The 19,657-nt window shown below is 28.5% G+C and overlaps 1 protein-coding gene across 4 annotated transcripts in view; it reads left to right on the forward strand.

Moving 5' to 3' along the window:
• The window catches only part of LOC136988209 (neural-cadherin-like), a 173,265-nt gene that overhangs the window by 48,867 nt on the left and 104,741 nt on the right, over window positions 1-19,657 (forward strand). For all 4 annotated transcript variants that reach the window (XM_067286049.1, XM_067286047.1, XM_067286048.1 and 1 more), the window contains exons 6-8: window positions 7,164-7,275; window positions 14,236-14,628; window positions 14,706-14,944. In XM_067286049.1, coding sequence (XP_067142150.1) covers window positions 7,164-7,275; window positions 14,236-14,628; window positions 14,706-14,944 — 744 coding nt within the window. The remainder of the gene's footprint in view (window positions 1-7,163; window positions 7,276-14,235; window positions 14,629-14,705; window positions 14,945-19,657) is intronic.

Consider the following 19,657-nt stretch of genomic DNA (forward strand, 5'->3'; position numbering starts at 1 on the left):
TGGTGTAAACCCGGTACTTTGGCTCTGAAGTGAGTTAGGATCCAGAAATCAGCGAAGAAGGTGTTAGCATCAGTTTTTTTGGGGATGCAAAAGGAATTTTGTTCATGGATTACCTCCAAACTGGTTAAAACAATAAACTCAGATTATTATTGTAACCTTTTGGACCAGCTGGATGTAAAAATTTGTGAGAAAAGACCTGGTTTACAGAAGAAAAAAATCATTTTTCATCAAGACAATGCACCCTCTTATACAGCCCAAAAACCATAGTAAAAATCAGTGAATTAAAATACAAATTGTTGCAACATCCTCACTGTTCGCCAGATGTAGCTCCCTCTGACTTCTGGCTGTTCTCACATCTCAAAAAATTCATGCATGGGGAAATGATTTTCATCAAACAAAGAGGTAATAGCAGCCATGGAAGTATATTTTGACAGTCTTCCAGATTCTTACTTCAGGGATGGAATCCATAAATTAGAAGATCACTGGAACAAGTGTATTGAAGTTCAGGGAGATTATATTGAATAATAAAATGTATTTCAAACCATAAAATTTTGTTTTTCTTATCGAACGACAAAACTTATTGAACAACCTGGTACAATGGCATAAACAGTATTCAGAAGCTTCTGTTCAGAAGTCAATTCTTAATTTTTTTAGTTTAGTTCTCTACAGTGAATAGAAGCTGATTGACTCTTGAATCCATATCTTGGCTATTATCAAGATTTTTCTGTTTAGTTTTTTTACTTTATTTTAGCATTTATAATAATAATAATAATTGTTTGATAAATAGACAGAAATGAAACAAGATGATAAAATTTTGTCACTTAACATTTAATGTGCTTTAGGCAATTCTACCTTAAATATTTCATTTGTTTTATGTTGTTTATTTCTGTAATTAATCTACAATGAATTGCTAATGAAAATAAAATGAAAGAAATGAGGAAAATTATAGAAAGTTTTTGTTTGAGACAATACATTTTTTAAACTGCATAACAGTAAGTGCCATGGTTTCAATCAATGGCTGTTTTGCAAGTGTTCTGGTGCAGCTTTTGTGAAGGTTTAATTTCTGTCTAGCAATTTTGTATTGGATATATATTACTATATGTTGTTTACCGGAAATTATGGCAATTTTTCTGTGTGTATATGTACATATTTATCAGTATTTTCATTTATGATTGCAATTTTAAATTTTTTATATTGAAAAATAGAAAACATAATTTTATCTAAAATATATATGTATAATATGTTTCCTATAAATTTGGTATGTCCCAATTATATTTTAATGTTTCAAATACTGTAGTGTGTGGAATATCTATTAATCTGATTCAAAGCTGAACTATTTAGTTTTTGACTATATTAACTTAGATCGATAATGGATTTTTAAGAAATTTTGATTTTTGAATAAAAAGAAAATGTACCTTTTTTGTATAAAAATATTAGGAAATAATTTTTTTTTAATTCTCATATAATATTAAATGGAATTTTCATTTAATATTATATTTGGATAAGCAATTTATTATTTTAATTATATGTTTATATAAATGATTCAGCATTTAAAATATTCATCTTTTAAAAAATAATGAGTCTTGAATATTTGAGCAATTGTTCCCACCTGTTGTAATTAACCTCATTAATGATAAAGTTTATTATTTTTTTTATAGAAATGTTTTTTATTTTGTTTTTTTTTTTTCATTTATCCCATGCAAATAATATATATATTCTTTTCTTATGATGAACCAGATTTTCTTTCTCATATATATATTTATATGTACTATGTTAATAATAAATTATGTTCGAATACAGTGGGTGATCAGTTAACGAACAGTTTGGTTAATGAATAAATTGGATAACGAACACTTTCGTGAAAGATTTTTATGTTCGGACAATGAACAGATTTTTGGATAACGAACGCCTCACAGAACAAACACAAGAAGAAGCAATGTAAAATAATGAATACCGATTGGTTTTCCCTTGTCTTCAGGCAACAATTCGAAACTTTTCGGAGTGCAGGAGACGTTGACATCGACGCTCAACTCTGTATATACTGATCGGATAGTATTCCTCCGAACTTTGAAACTCTCCCTTGTAATTTCAGCCTTTTATTTTTCTGACAGAAACTCATTAAATTTTGTCTGTTTTTATTTTTGAGAGGTGAGAGTATAATAGCAAACGTAGAGAGTGGGCAGAAAATGTCTGATGTTGTTGGACAGTATGGCTTGAACAGGTCTACAGTAGGCTGCAGTTCAATCTTATCTAAGAAAGATACAGTATAATCAAGAGAACTCAAGCAGCTAAAGGAGTAAAAAAATTACATCTGAGAAATAAAGAACATTGAAGAGCTCATAATAGAACCTGAAACGGATCTCACAACAGAAGAACACCAAGAAACTCTGTGAGATATGCTTTCTTCTGAAAAAGAGGATTAATACCGATATCTGCTATTAAAGATCTTTTGAAGAAACGGGAGGATGTCAGAACAAGGTCTTAGAATGGCATCCAAACCAGGTTGAGGTTAATATGCTTGGGGATCTCTACAATTGCAATGCTATTAATTAATTCTGAAAAATCCTGAAGAAGAGAGAAATGCAATTGACATTGAACAGATTCTTTAATCTCCGTAAATGGAAAAAATGACTAATAAAAATGCAAAACTGTGTATATATGTATTTTTATTATTACGTATAAACAAACATAGTAAGAAAGTATATATTTTTTTTTAGTTTTTGGGGTTTCCAGAATGAATTAATCATTTCCATAAAAACCTAATGGTAAATCGGTTAACGAACAATTCGGATAGCAAACAAAGTCTTGGAATGGATTATGTTCATTAACTGATCATCCACTGTACTGTACATAATATTAGATTAGATAGTAAGGGATATTAAATTAAAATTATATAAATTTAAAATACATTCAAATAATGACTTCTAAAGTTAATGGAAAAGGTTTTTTAATTATTTATTTATAATTTGCCTTAATATTTTCAAGGTTCCAAATTTATAATAAATTAATGTAGTATCACTGTTGTTTGTACACCAGAGTAAAGTAAACAAAGATACCATTGAGTCTGTTACCAGTGTGCGTCTTATAATAAACAGACCGTTACGAACATTTTCAAACTCTCAAGTTTTTCTTCAGGTAACTAATAATCAATATCCACGCGATAGAGTTCTGACTGGTGTTCCAATTGAATTTAATGAATTGCATTTGTTCAGGAGTTATTGGTTACCTGAAGAAGAACTTGAGAGTTTGAAAATGTTCGTAACAGTCTGTTTATTATAAGACGCACACCGGTAACAGGCTCAATGGTATGTTTGTTTAACTAATTGTATTTTATATCAATAGAAACAAGTTAAATCATTCTATATTTAGATATTTGGAAATTATTACTACTACTAGACTAGCTAGACCTCATTTTCAGATAAGATTTGAATAATTTAACTTGTTTCTATTGATATAAAATACAATTAACTCAATTGAATTATTCAAATAGTTTATTATATAGGTGTAAGCAGCCTAGAAAATGTTAAGTCAGTTACAATCCTTAATCAGTAAATTTTAAGTTGATTATTTATTGAAGCAAAAAAAAAAAAATTCTGTATTTTCACAACTCAAACTCCAAATTATTTTTATGAATGAACCAAATTCTACTATGTTGAAGTTTTTAATAAATAAATATTCACTATTCAATCCTTACATTTTTGAATTTTAACGTTCATCTTTGGGTGTAAAAACATCAAATTTTAACAGATTCAAACTTATAAAAATTAAAAAATTATTAATCAAATGAATAAATCTTTAAAAACAGTCTTTTAAACAAGTTTAGAGTTAAACACATCACTTTTATCAGTCTAAACAATAATTCAAATATTTTGAATTTTGAAGAATTAAATTTTATTTCAGTCAACTTTCAATGTTTTTTTCAATGTCAGATTTGTAGTATATAAGAGCTTCTTGTCTCAATGACTGTTGATGAATGAATACCACAGTGTTTGTGAGAGAGATAACAAAGACCTATCAAAGTGCTACTGAGTAAGTCAAAATGAAACTTCTATCAATAGAATGCAACTTTATTAATGGCATGCATTGCAGTCCAAAAGACCCTCATCAGCCATACATGAATATATAGTTATCTACAACAATTGCAAACATTTTTATCTTATATACAGATAAAGTAACATAAAAGGTTTAAAATTCCATTTCAAATTTTTGAAATTGACCTGTTATAGATCTACACCAAAGGGCAATGCTCATCAATTAAAATTTTTATGATAAACAGACCTAAAATACTTGAGTTTTAAGACTTGAGACCTTCATTTTAGCTACATAATAAAATCAATTAATACTGGTTTACAACTGGTTTAAAACTGACCTGTTTTAGATCTATATCAAAATGCAATGTACATTAATTAAGAATTTATTATAATCAGAGCTAAAATAGTATAAAATTTATTTTAGTTAAAAAAATTTTTATTATATAATACTGGTTAAATCTTTTATTTACAATGGTTCCAATATTTTATAGTAAATTAGTTCCAGGAAGGCACAAACAATACTTGCTCAGTAGTAATATGTGATTATTATTAACACTGTCCTGTTGGACAAGAATGGTAACCAGGATTTACATATTGCTCTGCCTTCATTATTATTTATTCTGTGTTTTACATCTAGTATTCTTAAATGTTAGTAATACCATCTGTCTATTAAATAATTTTTATGCTTTAATAGAATGTCAATTAAAATATTAATTAATTTAGTAACCATTCTTGTTACGATGGCTGATGAGTCTTTTGGACCGAAATACATACCAGTAATAAAATTGCATTCTACTGATAGAAGTCATTTTGATGTCCTCAGTAGTAGTTTGATAAATCTTTGTTCTCTACTACTGTTTGAGATTCATTCATCAACATCAAATTTGTAATTTTTTAATGTAAAAGAAAAATTTGGAAGTTGCCTGAATGAATATTTAATATTTTATTTAGACTGCTAGGAGGTGATCTATATAGTTGTCTACTTTAAACTTTGTTTAAAGGTTGTTTCTAAATTTTATTAATTTAGGCTGTTTTTAGAAGCTTAAATTTTTATTTTTATTAGAATTTAATGTTTTACCTCCTGAAGATGAGTTGTAAAATTCAAAGGCTAGGATTAAAAGTACATGAAGGCCCCAATTTAAAAAATTCCTAACTTCATTTTCATAGCTTTTGATGGACATTGTACTAACTTAAATGTTTTCTGATCAAGAAATAACCAAGTCCTACATTTTAACACTTTCATATTTGCAGTAATACTGTACACACTTTTCGTTTCAAGAACTCACTTAGTCCATGAAATCAGGCTACTTATTGGTAAAAAAGATCAAATTTATTACTCTGACAATATACAGGTGCTCAAAAAACCAGCATTAATTCACTTCAGAACGAACGTTTTCTACCATTTTTAAAAAGGAAGCCAGTTTCAAGACTGTTTGTTAAAACACTACGTCAGACATGTGCATAACTTCAACATGTGCGATTTTCGTAGATTTTGAAATGTGCGTTCTCTTATAAGCATTCCAATGAATCGAACCTGATGATGGCCATTGAAAACGGTAGAAAACGTTCATTCTGAAGTAAATTAATGCTGGTTTTTCGGTAACTATGTTTTTATTTATTATATACCAGTAATATTGTGGTGATTATACATGTGCTCCCTTACTTACGAACCTTCAGATTTATGAACAATTTGACTGTAACCCTAAAATTTAAATTTTGCATGGATTGTGATGCTCTCTTGGTGCTTGTGTGGTGGCATTGAAATCAGTCTTTGCCCTGTAATAAATAATAAATTTTTAATAAATTATTAATGTAGGCTTATTTCTGTTGCATATTGTCATTTTTCTTTTTGTGTGAATTCTGAGGTTCCATTGTTATTTGTGAGGTTGCGTTGAAATTGGTAACATTGGAATAATGGTGTTTTTTTCTGTTCTTTGCAATTTTTATAAACTTTTATGATTATTGCTTCAAAAATGCATCCAAAACACATTATAATAGCAAATCTATCAGTGGAGATAAATGCAGGAAGTGTTGCTTTATAACCATGGAAACTAAGCTGGACATTATAAAACCAAGTGCATTAGGTGGAAGAAAAAACTGCATTTGAAACACCTACAAAGCAGTAGTAGGCAGCTAAACAAGCATAATGTATTCTATTAAATATATTGGTGGATCAAATGCTAAGTGGTTATTCTGTGTACAAATGTACTTTCTAGGTTAGTTTTTGACTTACAAACATTTTGACTTGTGACAAAATTTAAGGAATTTAACCTGTTTGTAAGTAAGGGAGCACCTGTAATATACACAGTATATATAAAAATCTGAAGGATATAAAATACTTGTTACTGTGCGTATCTGAATCTGAAAGACAGTTTTGCAGTATACTGCAAGAAACATTATTACATTCCAAAATAACTTCAAAGCATTATAAGGTTAGTGTGGTGTATTTATAATTAACACTTTGTTTATTGGATGGTTTTTTATAAGAAACATCTGATGAGAATGTAAATATCTTTGTAATAGACACTGGATGACAGTAGTAATTGTAATGATTGTCAACACTTGCAAGCATCACTGTATGAAAAATATACATATAACATATTTTCTTTGTTATTTCATTTATTAAAACAACAGAATGTAACTTTATTGCACTGTCAAAATGAAAAATTCCTAAGTCCATATTTTTCTTTTTTGTATGCTGATGTAGGGTTGACTAATGTACAATTGCATAAAATATAGGACATACATTCTATAAGTTTTATCTTTGCTAATTTAAAATTTACAATGGAATTATTTCAGGAGACATTTAATTTAACAGGATACAAGATCTATAATCTCAATTATCTTGACAACAGGAAAGTGTGACTTTATGATTTCTTAAATTGGGCCCTTTGCATGCATGTTTATTTAATAAAGGTTCCAATAAAGCAGATGCTTAATTATAATTGATGTCTTATTATAATTCTGTTCTTATTATAATTCTGTTATAATTGCCAAACCAAATCAAAATTTTAGTAAATTTTGGTATTACATAATACTTTCAAAGAAACAAAATAAATATAAAATTAACTTCAATAATTTCTGATTTTGTTTTAAGTCAGTTTGATATAATTTGTAATTTTTTTTTATTAGCTGACAATAAAAGTAACTGATGTAAATGATAATCCACCAAGATTTGAATTACCAGATTATCAAGCTCATAATGTTCCTGAAGATGTAGAAATTGGAACTTCAATTTTACAAGGTTAGTCAAATAATACATATTGATTTTACAATTAGGTTACAATTTACCTAAGCTTAGTTAAACCATAACCTTGGCCATATTTTATATGGGCCATGAATAATAATTTTTCTTTGAGAATTATAGTATTTTATTGCTATAATATCTTTTTATATTGTAGAATTATGTTAAATAGTGGTTTATGAAAAGTATCATTATTATAGGTTGTGATTTATAGTGACATTTTTTCATAGTTCTATATTTTGTAATTTCATCTTTTTTTAGGAAAATAATTATTTTATTGTATTCTAAAAATATCTTTAATGTGGTTGTCAGAAACCATTTAAATTTTAAAATATATATAGTTCTGTTTTTAAACAAATCATTACCTGAAAAGAATAATTGAATGTAAATATATAATATAATAGATACCTATGTCAATTATAATTTTATGTATCACTTTCATATATTCATAAATATGTAAATATCAGTAGCCTTTATGTAATAAATAAGTTGAATTGCAGGCAATAAAGTGTCCATTGCAATATGTTCTGTGGATATGAACAGGCATTATAGAAAATGACCTTTGATGCTTAAATTATCTATTTATTTTCTAAATTTATATGAATCAGTTTGAATTGTTTGGATTATATTTTGGCAATAGTTTGTCAGCAAAAATTATGATTTGAAGATATGAAGTTATACTTTAAAATCCTCAATAAGATATTAATTATTCAATCAATTTTTATTTTAAATTATTACACTGATAAATTTTAATGAAATGATTAAAATTAGAATGATTCTGTTATTCTTAAATTTAGGAATTGTTAGCTTTAGTTCATTTATATTTTAGAAATTAAACTTTTTAATATATCATAAGGATTTTAATAATCTTTTTCTTTTAAAACTGTAAGAAATAGTGTTCAATAAAAAACTTAAATTATATGTTACTGTGAATGACCGAAATCTGGCGAATGTCGACTTTCTCTGGTGAATGTCAGCATTCACACAGTCGTTTTGTGAATGTACGAAATATTTGCTAAATATCATTGTTCCTCATTTACACTGACGTTCAGCATGCACTGATATGAATGTCGAATAAAAATATTGTTCCTAGCATTTAGTCTTGGAACAATTTTTGTTGTAATTACAGTGTGTATAGCCTTGCCTTCCACTTCTCGAATTACTTGCAGCTGCTTCTCTGAGGGACATTTTTTACCTAACCTAACCTAAGGTAACATTATACACAAACAAACAAGGGACAATCAGAAAGTCCCAAATTTATCTATGGAAGACAAGGTTCCACTGATGTAAACTGATAAGGGATTTAAAGTGGCAACAAATGTTTTACTTTTTACATGGTTCCCATTATGGTTCAGACTTGCCACAGTGTGGAATAAGTTTTTCCAACCCTTATGCATAGAAGTCCAGGCCCTGCTGTTGTAGACATGTTCTTGCAGTGCATTTGCACTCATCATCACACACAAAGTGGTGACATGGCCATTTACTCCTTTAAGGCATGGAACAGATGAAAATTGCTAGATGCCAAATTATGGCTGTAGGGTGGATGCTCCAAAATGGTTCCACTGAAAGCTATGCAGCAAGTCCTTTGTGCTCAGTGCAGTGTAAGATTGGGTTTATTTGTAGAGGAGGATCACAATGTCTGTCATAAGATCAGGACATTTCTTCCTGATAGCTTCTTGCAATTTCTTCAGGGTTGTGCAGTATGTCTTGCTGTTTGTGGTGCATCCATGTTCCAGAAACTCATCCAACAACACACTTGATGCATCCCAGAAGATAGTTGTCAGCACTTTGTCAGAAGAAGGCATCATTTTGAACTACTTTGTTTGTAGTGAACTGGGATGTTTCCATTTGATCATTGCTCTTTTACTGCTTTGAGTAAAATAACGAATCCAAGTCATGTCACTGGTAACAATGTGATTCAAATGGTTTGAACCTTCTACTACATATGTCTGCAGTATAGTCAAAGATGTCATCACTTGCTTTTCTTTATTGTCTTATGTTAAAACACAGGATACCTATTGTACACAGACCTTTTTGTAAGACAAAAACCATCTGCAATTTGTTGCACAGTGCCTTAGCTCAGTTCAAGAATAAATTCAATATGTTGCAAAGTTTATGAGTTTATCTTCTTGAATGATGCACATCTACAGATGCACAGCTGATATCAGTCAATAGCAAACCAGGTCATAGTGGCTGACCACACTGTGACCTAGTTTGACAGTGCTTATTGCTTTTCCTGACATCTCTAAACACCCAATACCATTTCCATATTTATTATTTTTTCCCCACATCATCTCCATACTTTTGTACAAGCTATTGAATATTGGCTACTGATTGTCCTTATGCTTGAAGAAAGCAAATGACTGTGTGAACTTTGATGTGGGAACATTCTCCAAACAGGCTGCCATTTTATTTATATATATATATATATATATATATACATACACTGCCTTTCGTGTGTGTACAGAATTGTTGAGTTAATTCAAAGCAAATACTGAATAATCTTTTTGTAAAGTCTACTAGAATTAATAGACCTTGTTGCAAATTTTTATAAAATCCTATTTAAAGAAGAGAGTTTGTTAGATTTTTACAAATCTCTGCCAGAAGAGAATTTTAAATCTTAAGTTTGTAGTGGGTTATTTTCTACTTTTGCTTTAATGCAGTTTGTGAACAAACTTTTTGAAAATAAAAAATATAAAACCAAAATATCAAACATCACTATGCAATGATTATCTAAAAGAGATTTTAATATTGGGTGCCACCAGATTATCCCTAATTTTGATGATCATCTTACAAAAATGCAGTTGCAAATTTTACATTGATTTATGTCTGTTGTTGTTCAGAAATAAAAAGTTCTTAATCTTGTTTTTTGTACTTAGTTCCAAGACTTGTCTTTTACAGTTCATGTGGCCACTTTCAGAAAAAAAAAAATTGGTGATTCCTGATAGTCTGTGAAAGCTGTTGCAAAAATTGATACTTATGTCTTTCGAATATTTGATAAGAAATTAATGTAATGAAATATTCAAAATATTGTCATAAAAAGTATTCTGTAATCACATATTATGGTTTTATCTGCTGATTTATTTTGATAGACATGTAACATATATTGATTTATAATAAGTTTGAGTTTTTCCAGGTTCATATTGTTTTGCTCTGAATAGAAAACTTAAAATTTTATTTTTTCATATTTGTATTCATATTTTTTGTTATTTAAATAACTTCATTTTTTCTATGAAAAGTTTTTCCAGAACTGAACAATTACTTGCAATTATAATTTAACACTGCCTCATAAATGCACAAAACAAATTTTAAAAGTTAATAACTCATTAATATCTGATTATTTCTTTCTTAATTAACATATTCATATTTTTCATTTCATTTAATTCTTAAATCATTTCCTGTTTTATTAAAATAATCTCTCTGAAATTATCTACCTGAAACTGTATTTTAATAAAATATAATTTCAGATAAATAGTTAATTAATTTATTTATTTTATTAAATTTACAGAAATAGTAATTTTTCAAGATCAATAGAATTCTAATACATTTAAGTTTGTTGTTGAGTATCATGGAAGTGTGATCAGATAAATTTAAATATTTGTCATCATAAATTATTTTATTCATAAAATTTGAAATCTTTTTTTTGTTCAAGTTTAAGTGATGATTCCTTTCTAGAAAGAAAATGACATATTAGTGAGACATTAATGTTATTTTAATATCATTTTCTGTAAGACTGACTGTAATATATTTCAAAACTTATTTTTGAAATTTTCCAACATTTTATGATATTGAAATTAATGACTTTATATCAGTTACCTTTTTAAACTGTTTTTCACTTTTCCTCTCCTTCTGGCAAAATTTATTGTCTAATCCTTCTATTTTCTGGAATTGAACTTTACAAAATACAGAAATTGTGTGAACAGGAATCACATGGTATCAAATATTTTATCCAGTTTGGCAAGAATTTTTTAAACAGACAATTACTTTGTGCTTAGACAGGTTTACATTTTATTTAGGTTCTCTTTTGGACAGATTTTACTGTGTAATTTTTTAGGTTATTAATATATATACAGTAGAGCATCATTTATCCAAATATCAATCAACAAAAACATCAGTTAACCAAAAGTGTTCCAATGGCAAATTTAAATTTCCGCTAGTGCTGTGGCACTGCAATATTTGGCTATGTCTTGGGCTACTTCAATATTACTTTCGTTGGTGTGCGTGTTTTAGCTGGCAGCACTGGCGTGACCATGAGAGGGTACTTAAGGAGGCTCCAGGATTTGAATGAATTTTGGCATGGGATAGGTTAATATATTTTTTTGTACGTAATTGGTTATCTGAAAAATCGATTATCTGAACAACCTAGTTAGAATTGTTTCGGCTAATCGATGCTCTACTGTATATAGATATATGCATTATTGTTAATGTATTATATATAAGCTAGTTCTATGTGATTGCAATAAGTGACACAATGTCACTTATTGTAATCATGTAGGACTAGCCTTTGTTGATAGCAATGAGAGTGATAACATTAGTCAGTCAGTGAAAGTAATTAGACCATAATTAGTGAAAATTCTAGTTTTATTTTTATAGAAACATACTGAAACAATTAAAAAATGTTTAAAAATAAATTTTATGATTGACTTAAAAGTTTATTAATTATAAAAATTATTGAGTAGTTTGTTCACTCTTGTTTTTCAGCTATTTTTGGCAATATTTCTTTAATAAAACAATTATATTGTTTCAAAAACATTATGAATATATCTGTATTGTATGCCACAACAAAGTACTCACAAAACTCTTGCATCTAAACGTTTGTTGTAGAATCTAGATTATCTTTACATTGATTTTCCTAAATTTTATCTGATAACTCTCCAGAGCCTTCTTCACTAACAATTTGGCATATTTCTGATGCCATCCTAGCAAACACTGAAATTTCTTTAAGTTTAAAAACTGTTTGGCAATTATTTTTTTAATCATCTGGAGTGTGATATCTCCTTCATCAGACACAACTGTCTGTGCCTATTGTGTGTGTGTGTGTGTGTGTGTGTGTGTGTGTGTATCTATATATATATATACATACATACATACACATACACACAATGCAATAAAATGCAGACGACACACATACGTATGTGTGTGTGTGTGTTGTCTGCATTTTAGATATTCCTTGGTGAATATTCAGCAATAATTTTTGGTCATTCTGTCTTTATCCACAATTCAGTCGATGACAAATTGGGACTTTCTTCTCACCAAAGGTGCATCCGTGCATAATGTTCCTGTTGGTTGAGCCATCAGTTAGCTTCAATAAAATTTTTTTGATATTTTTAGCTAATTTTTTCACTTTACAATGAATTAGTAGCTCATTAACATGTGCATTTTTTTTCACAAACATTACCAAACCAAAGGTAATGCAAATTCACTGTTTTTTTTAACCAGCTTGATTTCTCTTGCAAATTAGATTTTTTTTTTTTTTGCTGGTATTTTAATACTTAATCTGTTTTTCTAAATCTTGCACAAAACTGGCTGTGAAATAAATTGACCCATTTTTTGGCAACTTAAACTTGAAATTAACTATACTACATTATCTTTTGAAGAAAAAAAATCTTTGCATTTCTTGTTAGTTTCTTTCATTATACTAAGAGGTACAATACAGTTCTGTACTTTAAACAGTAATAAAGATCAGAGTTTTCTATGATGACAACAAACAATTAGGCTATAAATGAAATAATAGTTGCCAGAAATCAAAATTTAAACTACAGTACTGTGTACAATACTTAGTGCAAGATTAAAATGAATGCTTATTTGTTAAGAGTAAACATCTTGTATGTTTGAATGATTTAATTTAAATTGATTAACTATTGTGCTAACTTTTTTATTAGAACAACATGGTTTATAACTTATCTGTCTTGTCAGTTGGCTGTTATTAATTGGCTAAGAAAGTTCAAACTTATAATCATTATTATGTTTATAACCAGTGGTGATATTCAGCGGGTTCGCACAGGTTTGCCCGAACCCGTTGTTAAAATTTTCAGTTTTCCGAACCTTGTTAAACACACGGAACATTTCTCAGTGGTTTTGTTTTTTTTTTAAAATATATTAAAATATATGTATCATACTCTGTAATACTATTAAACTAGAGCCTTATACCCCGTTAGTACCGAGCATTTCAATCTACATTGTGAGCAAGGTCGGGGACTATGCCATGGTGCGATCTCTCTCGACCGTTTCAATCTTGACCGAAACGAGGTTTAATCGCGATCGATTCAAGAGAGTTCTTGAAACTAGATCCAGTCAAAAGAGAGATCCCACAATCTCACGCGCGCGAGATAATACAAGATGGCTGTGGAACACGTGTTGGGCTATGGACAGCGAAATAAAAAGAATATTGCATTTCGAGAGATGATAACATTTGTCTATTATCAGCAGTGCCATTCGGGATGAAAAATTTCTCTGCCTAAAAAAAAAAAAAGGTCGATAGCATTAATATACTATTGTTACCTGGTCTTCGCCCAGGGCCCCTTACATTCCAAATACGTCACTGATTATTAGATATATCACAAGAAAAGGTATTGTATTTAATTCCAGCCAAAACTTCCATTTTGTTTGTCAGTGATTGTTAGGGAAAAATTTTCTGCTAGCGAACCTTTTGTTAACTATTTCGAATGTCACCACTGTTTATAACAAGTGAATTTCTGATTACAAAAAGCAGAAATGAAGAAATTACATAATGCTTTTTAATTTGTTTTGGAACATTTTGATTTTGATATTAGATGATTGATAACAATATCTGAAATTACAATAAGCATTATCTGTATAAACAAACTTGTACTGTATAAACAAATACTTGTTTAATTGTGCATTAAACATTTTACTAAATGTAATGAATTCAGTGTAATATTGTTGATGGTAATTTACTGTATTAAATATTAAATTTTTTAAATGTTCATTACATTTCAGTTTCTGCTGCTGACATGGATCAAGGGAAAAATTCTGAAATTGAATATTCTATAGATAAAGATGAATTTACAATTGATAATAAAGGCATTATTCGTTCCAATAAGAGACTTGATGCAGATATTATGAATACATATGTTTTAACAGTCAGAGCTACAGATCAAGGAGATCCTCCTTTAACTGGAACAGCAACAGTACGAGTTTATACAGAAAACAAAAATGATGAACCACCAAAATTTAGCCAAGATGTGTATACACCCAATGTAGATGAAAATGCTGGTCCTAATACATTAGTTACAACAGTGGTTGCAAGTGATATTGATGGTGATAGTATTATTTTTGGTTTTGTTGGAGGAGGAACAATTTCTGGAATGTTTCAAATAGAAGAAAGAACTGGTAAATAGTTGAAAAAAAATTTATATTAAGTATTTTCTAACCTTTCTTAAAATTAATTCAATAAAATTGTTTAATAGGAGTGATTAGACTCATAAATGGGCAAATACAATTAGATAGAGATAAATATGAACTGAATGTGACAGCTAGAGATGATGGATCATGTTGTAAAGGAGGAGGTTTGACAACTCACACAAGTACTGCCTTAGTTGTTGTATTTATTACCGATGTTAATGACAACAAACCTGATTTTGAGCAATGTGCTACTTATGCACCAAAGGTTGAAGAAGGAGCACCAAGTGGAACATTTGTCATCAAAGTAAGGACTTTTATTTAGATATTAACAAATTTGGTGATTAACTAATTTCAGTTTTTTCATGCGTTCTTCAGTTTTAAATTTTGTGTTTAAATGCTCCATTAAATATAAAACATATTATCCTGTTTATTTATAAAAACAAAATACATTTCAGATTTTAAAATTGTGGGAAATTGGGAAATAATTTTATTTTTATAATTTTAAAGTATTTCAAATTTAAATATTTTTGATGTTTAGATTTAATAAAAATTAGTAATAAAAACTTTATTTTATTAATCTAATTTTTATATTTTTTTTATATGAGGAATATAACTAACTTTATATATATATATATATAAGGATGCGCTAATTTATCTTTTAAAAGAAACAAAAAAAGAACACATTACACTGGATGACACACAACCACAATATAAACCTAATGAGCAGTGTTGGTAACATGTACATGTTTGAAATTGTGTTCATCAATGAAATAGTGAGATTCACCCAATGCAGGACTCCGGAGGAGCCCAAAAATGTTTGTGCAATTTGTGTGTTACCAACATCAGTCAATAAATTTATAGTGCAATTTATACTTTTAAAAGAATTCATCATTAACAAACAAATGTTTCTAAAAGTAAATATAAATACAAAAAAATGAATAAACTGTTTAATTAAAATAATAAACAAAACTAAGTATGCTAATGCTTTTGGCAAATCAGTCATCTTCAAGCATCTGGAACAGAACACACAATTTTACTAAGTAATGTTATCATAGATTCAGAATGTGTTTGATGTAGTATGTTCACAACTCAATAAAATTAATACAATGCCAGATGAATAAAATAAAGTAAAATATACATAATTAAAATAATACTGTACAAATTATGTGAAATTTTGCATAGTCAGAGTCAAGTTATCTAAGCAATACCATGTCTTAGATAATCTGCAGTGTCTCTTATGTTAATTATATTGTATCTAAGGCTCCCTTGAAAACTTTCTGAACTTTATAATAAATTTGCCTTATTGCATAACATCTCCAAATTCTTGTCTAACATGATTATTGGTAAGTGTGAAATGTTGTCATAATTGATACTGCATATTTATAGTATTTGTAATATGTACATATTCTTTAAACCTTTCATCTAAGAAGTTTGATGTAGTATTGACACCAAAATTCGTAGGATATTCCAAAAGATTTTCATTTCTATTATGTAATATCAGAATCTGTAAACTCTACAGAATTTACAGATTCTGATATTGGATGATTGAAATGATTTCACATTATTACAGGAATGGGATTTTGATATTGATATTTCTTATGTAGCTCCTACGGAAAATTTCCATTCTTATTGTCTGATATTTGAATGCTGTAAACACTGCAGAATTTACAGTATTTTCATATTAGATAATAGTAATGGGATTATGATATTAGGAGCTATATCAAGATCCTTTAGGTGAAAGGATCAAAGAATACACACACACACACATATATATTATATAGATACATATTATATGTGTGTATATATATATATATACACATATATACATACACATACATATGTATGATATTCTCTATAATAATGGATGCTATAATGTGCAGTATCTATTTTATATATCGTATTTTACGGACTATAAGATGCACCTTAATTTTTAAGCAATTTTTCGAAGAAAAAAGTGCGTCTTATAGTCCGTAAAATACGATATATGAAATGGATACTGCACATCATAGTATCCATTATTATAGAGAATATCATGCCAACAATTATATTAGACAAGATTTTGGAGTTACAGGATATGACAGCATGACAGAGTTATTAGCAAAAGTTCATGCTAGAGAAAATATTTCCATCACTGAAAATTTAAGAATTTTTAAAAGAAGCTTTAGAAAGCTTCTTTCACAAGGTACTGTACAATTAATTTAAGAGATGCTTCATTACCTGAGGCTTGGAGATAGCTTGTCTCTGAGAAGTATTCTTTTCATGTTGTTTGTATTTTATTTGTACATATATTTTATTTTATTCATCTAGCATTGTGTTAATTTTATTGAGTATTAATCATACTATGTCAAGCAAATTTTATATCTATGGCAATGCCATTCATTCAATCTTTTGTTTCAATCCAGTTGCCTGAAGATGGCTAATTGGCTAAAAACATTAGCATACTTTTTTTGTTCATTACTTCTGTTAACCAGCTGGCTTGTATCTATGCTTAAATTATAATTCTTTAGACAATATGCAATTATTTCCTAATCATCCGTACTTAGGATGGCTGATATTACTGTTAAAAAAATTATTTTTGATTCTAAACAATTGGATGTACGGTACTTGCCAATGCCATAGTACAATAATTAAATGTTAAATGACAGTAAACATTATATATTATAATAAATGATAAGTTTATTCATTTTGAACTATGACTTGAATTCATATCATTGGCACTTAAAATACAAATATGAAACTAATTTGTTGCAAGCTGTTTGGTCTATAGTAATCATTCTAATTTCAATTTTATAATAAGGCTACATTGAATTAGTAGTAAATTATTGATTTTTATTCATTTAATAAACAGTAAAAATCACTTTCACATGAATATTGCAATACTTTTTCATTATTATTTTTGATGGTTTTGAACAGTGTGGTGGAGTCAGTAAACAAAAAAGTCAGATTCCAACTCCCAGCAAATTTGCAATGTTCAACATTTTAAAAAAGGGCAAGGTCAAAGTCAGCCCTTTTTTAAAATGTCATACTACTATTCCTTTTATAAGAAAGATACTCCTGGGTACTTGAATATTTTTATCTAAAATTTCTCTATAAAAAGTTGTACTAAAATTGATCATGAGACTTAAAAAATCAATATAATGAATTTACTTTGGTAAAGCTTTAGAGTACATAAAGAAACACACCATATCTTAATAACCAAAATAATTCCACTTTTATTAGTTAATTAAGAAAAATAAGTTATTTTTTTTCAAAATAATTAAATTTAAAATATAATAAAATGCAAAAAATGATGATTTGATGAATGATACAATAAATTAGTCCATAAAATAGTTTTTCCCACTCTGGCTACAATGGGAAAAGTTAATTTCCTACCAACAGTTTACTAAGCTGAAATATACAGTATGAAGTATACAGTAGAATTTTAAAAATATGAAAATTGGTAAAAAAACAATCGTCTTGAACTGATGGGTGCAATCATGTCCTGAGAACCAGTGAATAATAAGCTGAAGCAATCCTATTAATTACATTTTAAAGTTTTCTCTCTCTTTTAGCTCTTGTTGCAGTTAGATTCTGATCTTGGCTTTACTTTTTTCATTGTTTTTCTATTGACTATTTTAAAATCAAATTGTTATCAAAGCTTTAATAAACAGTCATAAATAACTTAAAACCAACAGAAGGGCAGTGAAAAAATCAATTAGTAAAATTAGTAAAAAAAAGAAAAATTAATATCAAAATAAAAATATCTGATCTGTAAAAAAATATTGTGCTAAGTAAAAATTATGGCACTCGAATTGAAGGTCAAATTTTTTTCTTGAGAGCTTCTCTTTGGTAAAGATAAGTTTGGCATTTCGAAGCAATATAAGCATTTACTTTTCAGGTGTGATCCCACAACTAACTAAAAGTGTTCAGTGGTTTAATCCACTCTGCCACTGGTGGACTTTCAGATAATAGCTTTTATTAATTTAAAGTATAGAGCATGTCATGTGAGATATGCACGACATTTTGTTACAAAATGGCCTTTATGGGTTAATATCATTTTGATATCTAAATTTATTGAGATGTTCATTTTCTAAGAAATTTCTTTAGATACAGTGGAACCTCGCTTAACGAGCACCTCACATATCAAGTAATTCGCATAACGAGCAAAACAAATTGTAAAAACATGACTCGCTTAACGAGAGATGTTTCGCATAACAAGTGACAAGGAAAGGGAAGTCCCAGATTGTGCGCATGCTCCTTCAGTCTGTGTTTAGCACTCCTTTCGCTTGTATCTTAGTGTCGCTTGTGATCACACATTTTTTCCAAACTTATGTTAAGACATATTACACATAAACATTAACATCCATAGCTCGTTATATAATAAAAAAGCCAAATGATATGCCAAATTCTTGGGCTATGTAAAAGCTATAGTTAAATATGAGAAATTAATTAATTTGACTAGGCAGTTATGCTTCCATCTCGTATTAAATTTAAAAATTGTCTGAATTAAAAATTATTTATAATTATTAAATTTAATGAGATGGAAGCATAACTGCTTACCTCTAGTCAAATTAATTAATTTCTAATATTTAATTATAGTGTTTACATAGCTCAAGAATTTGGCATGTTTTCTGCAAATCGAATTCTCATTCCAGGTTGATTCATTCCATGCTAGAAGAAAAGATGAAGATAATTCGCACTCCTTAACAATATATATTGTATAATTTTCTTTGAATAAAACATTATACATAAAATATTTGAACAAATTATTGTATTTTACATTAATTTATATGGGGAAAAATTGTTTTGTTTAACAAGTGTTTCACATTAAGAGTAAGATTCTGGAATGAATTATGCTCATTAAGCAAGGTTCCACTGTACTAATTAAAAAGTATTTTTCTTACTTCCACATTTTACTAATAGTAAACTTCAAGGTCAAAAGACTTTTTCCAACTTCGCCCAAAAAAATTTGACTCCAGCATCTCTGACTCAACACTGGTTTTGAATGTGGTTGATTATCTGTTCATATTTGTGAGTC

The sequence above is a fragment of the Centruroides vittatus genome, unplaced genomic scaffold (genome assembly GCF_030686945.1).
Source record: "Centruroides vittatus isolate TY-2023 unplaced genomic scaffold, ASM3068694v2 scaffold_324, whole genome shotgun sequence".
In the NCBI taxonomy this organism is placed as follows: Eukaryota; Metazoa; Arthropoda; class Arachnida; order Scorpiones; family Buthidae; genus Centruroides; species Centruroides vittatus.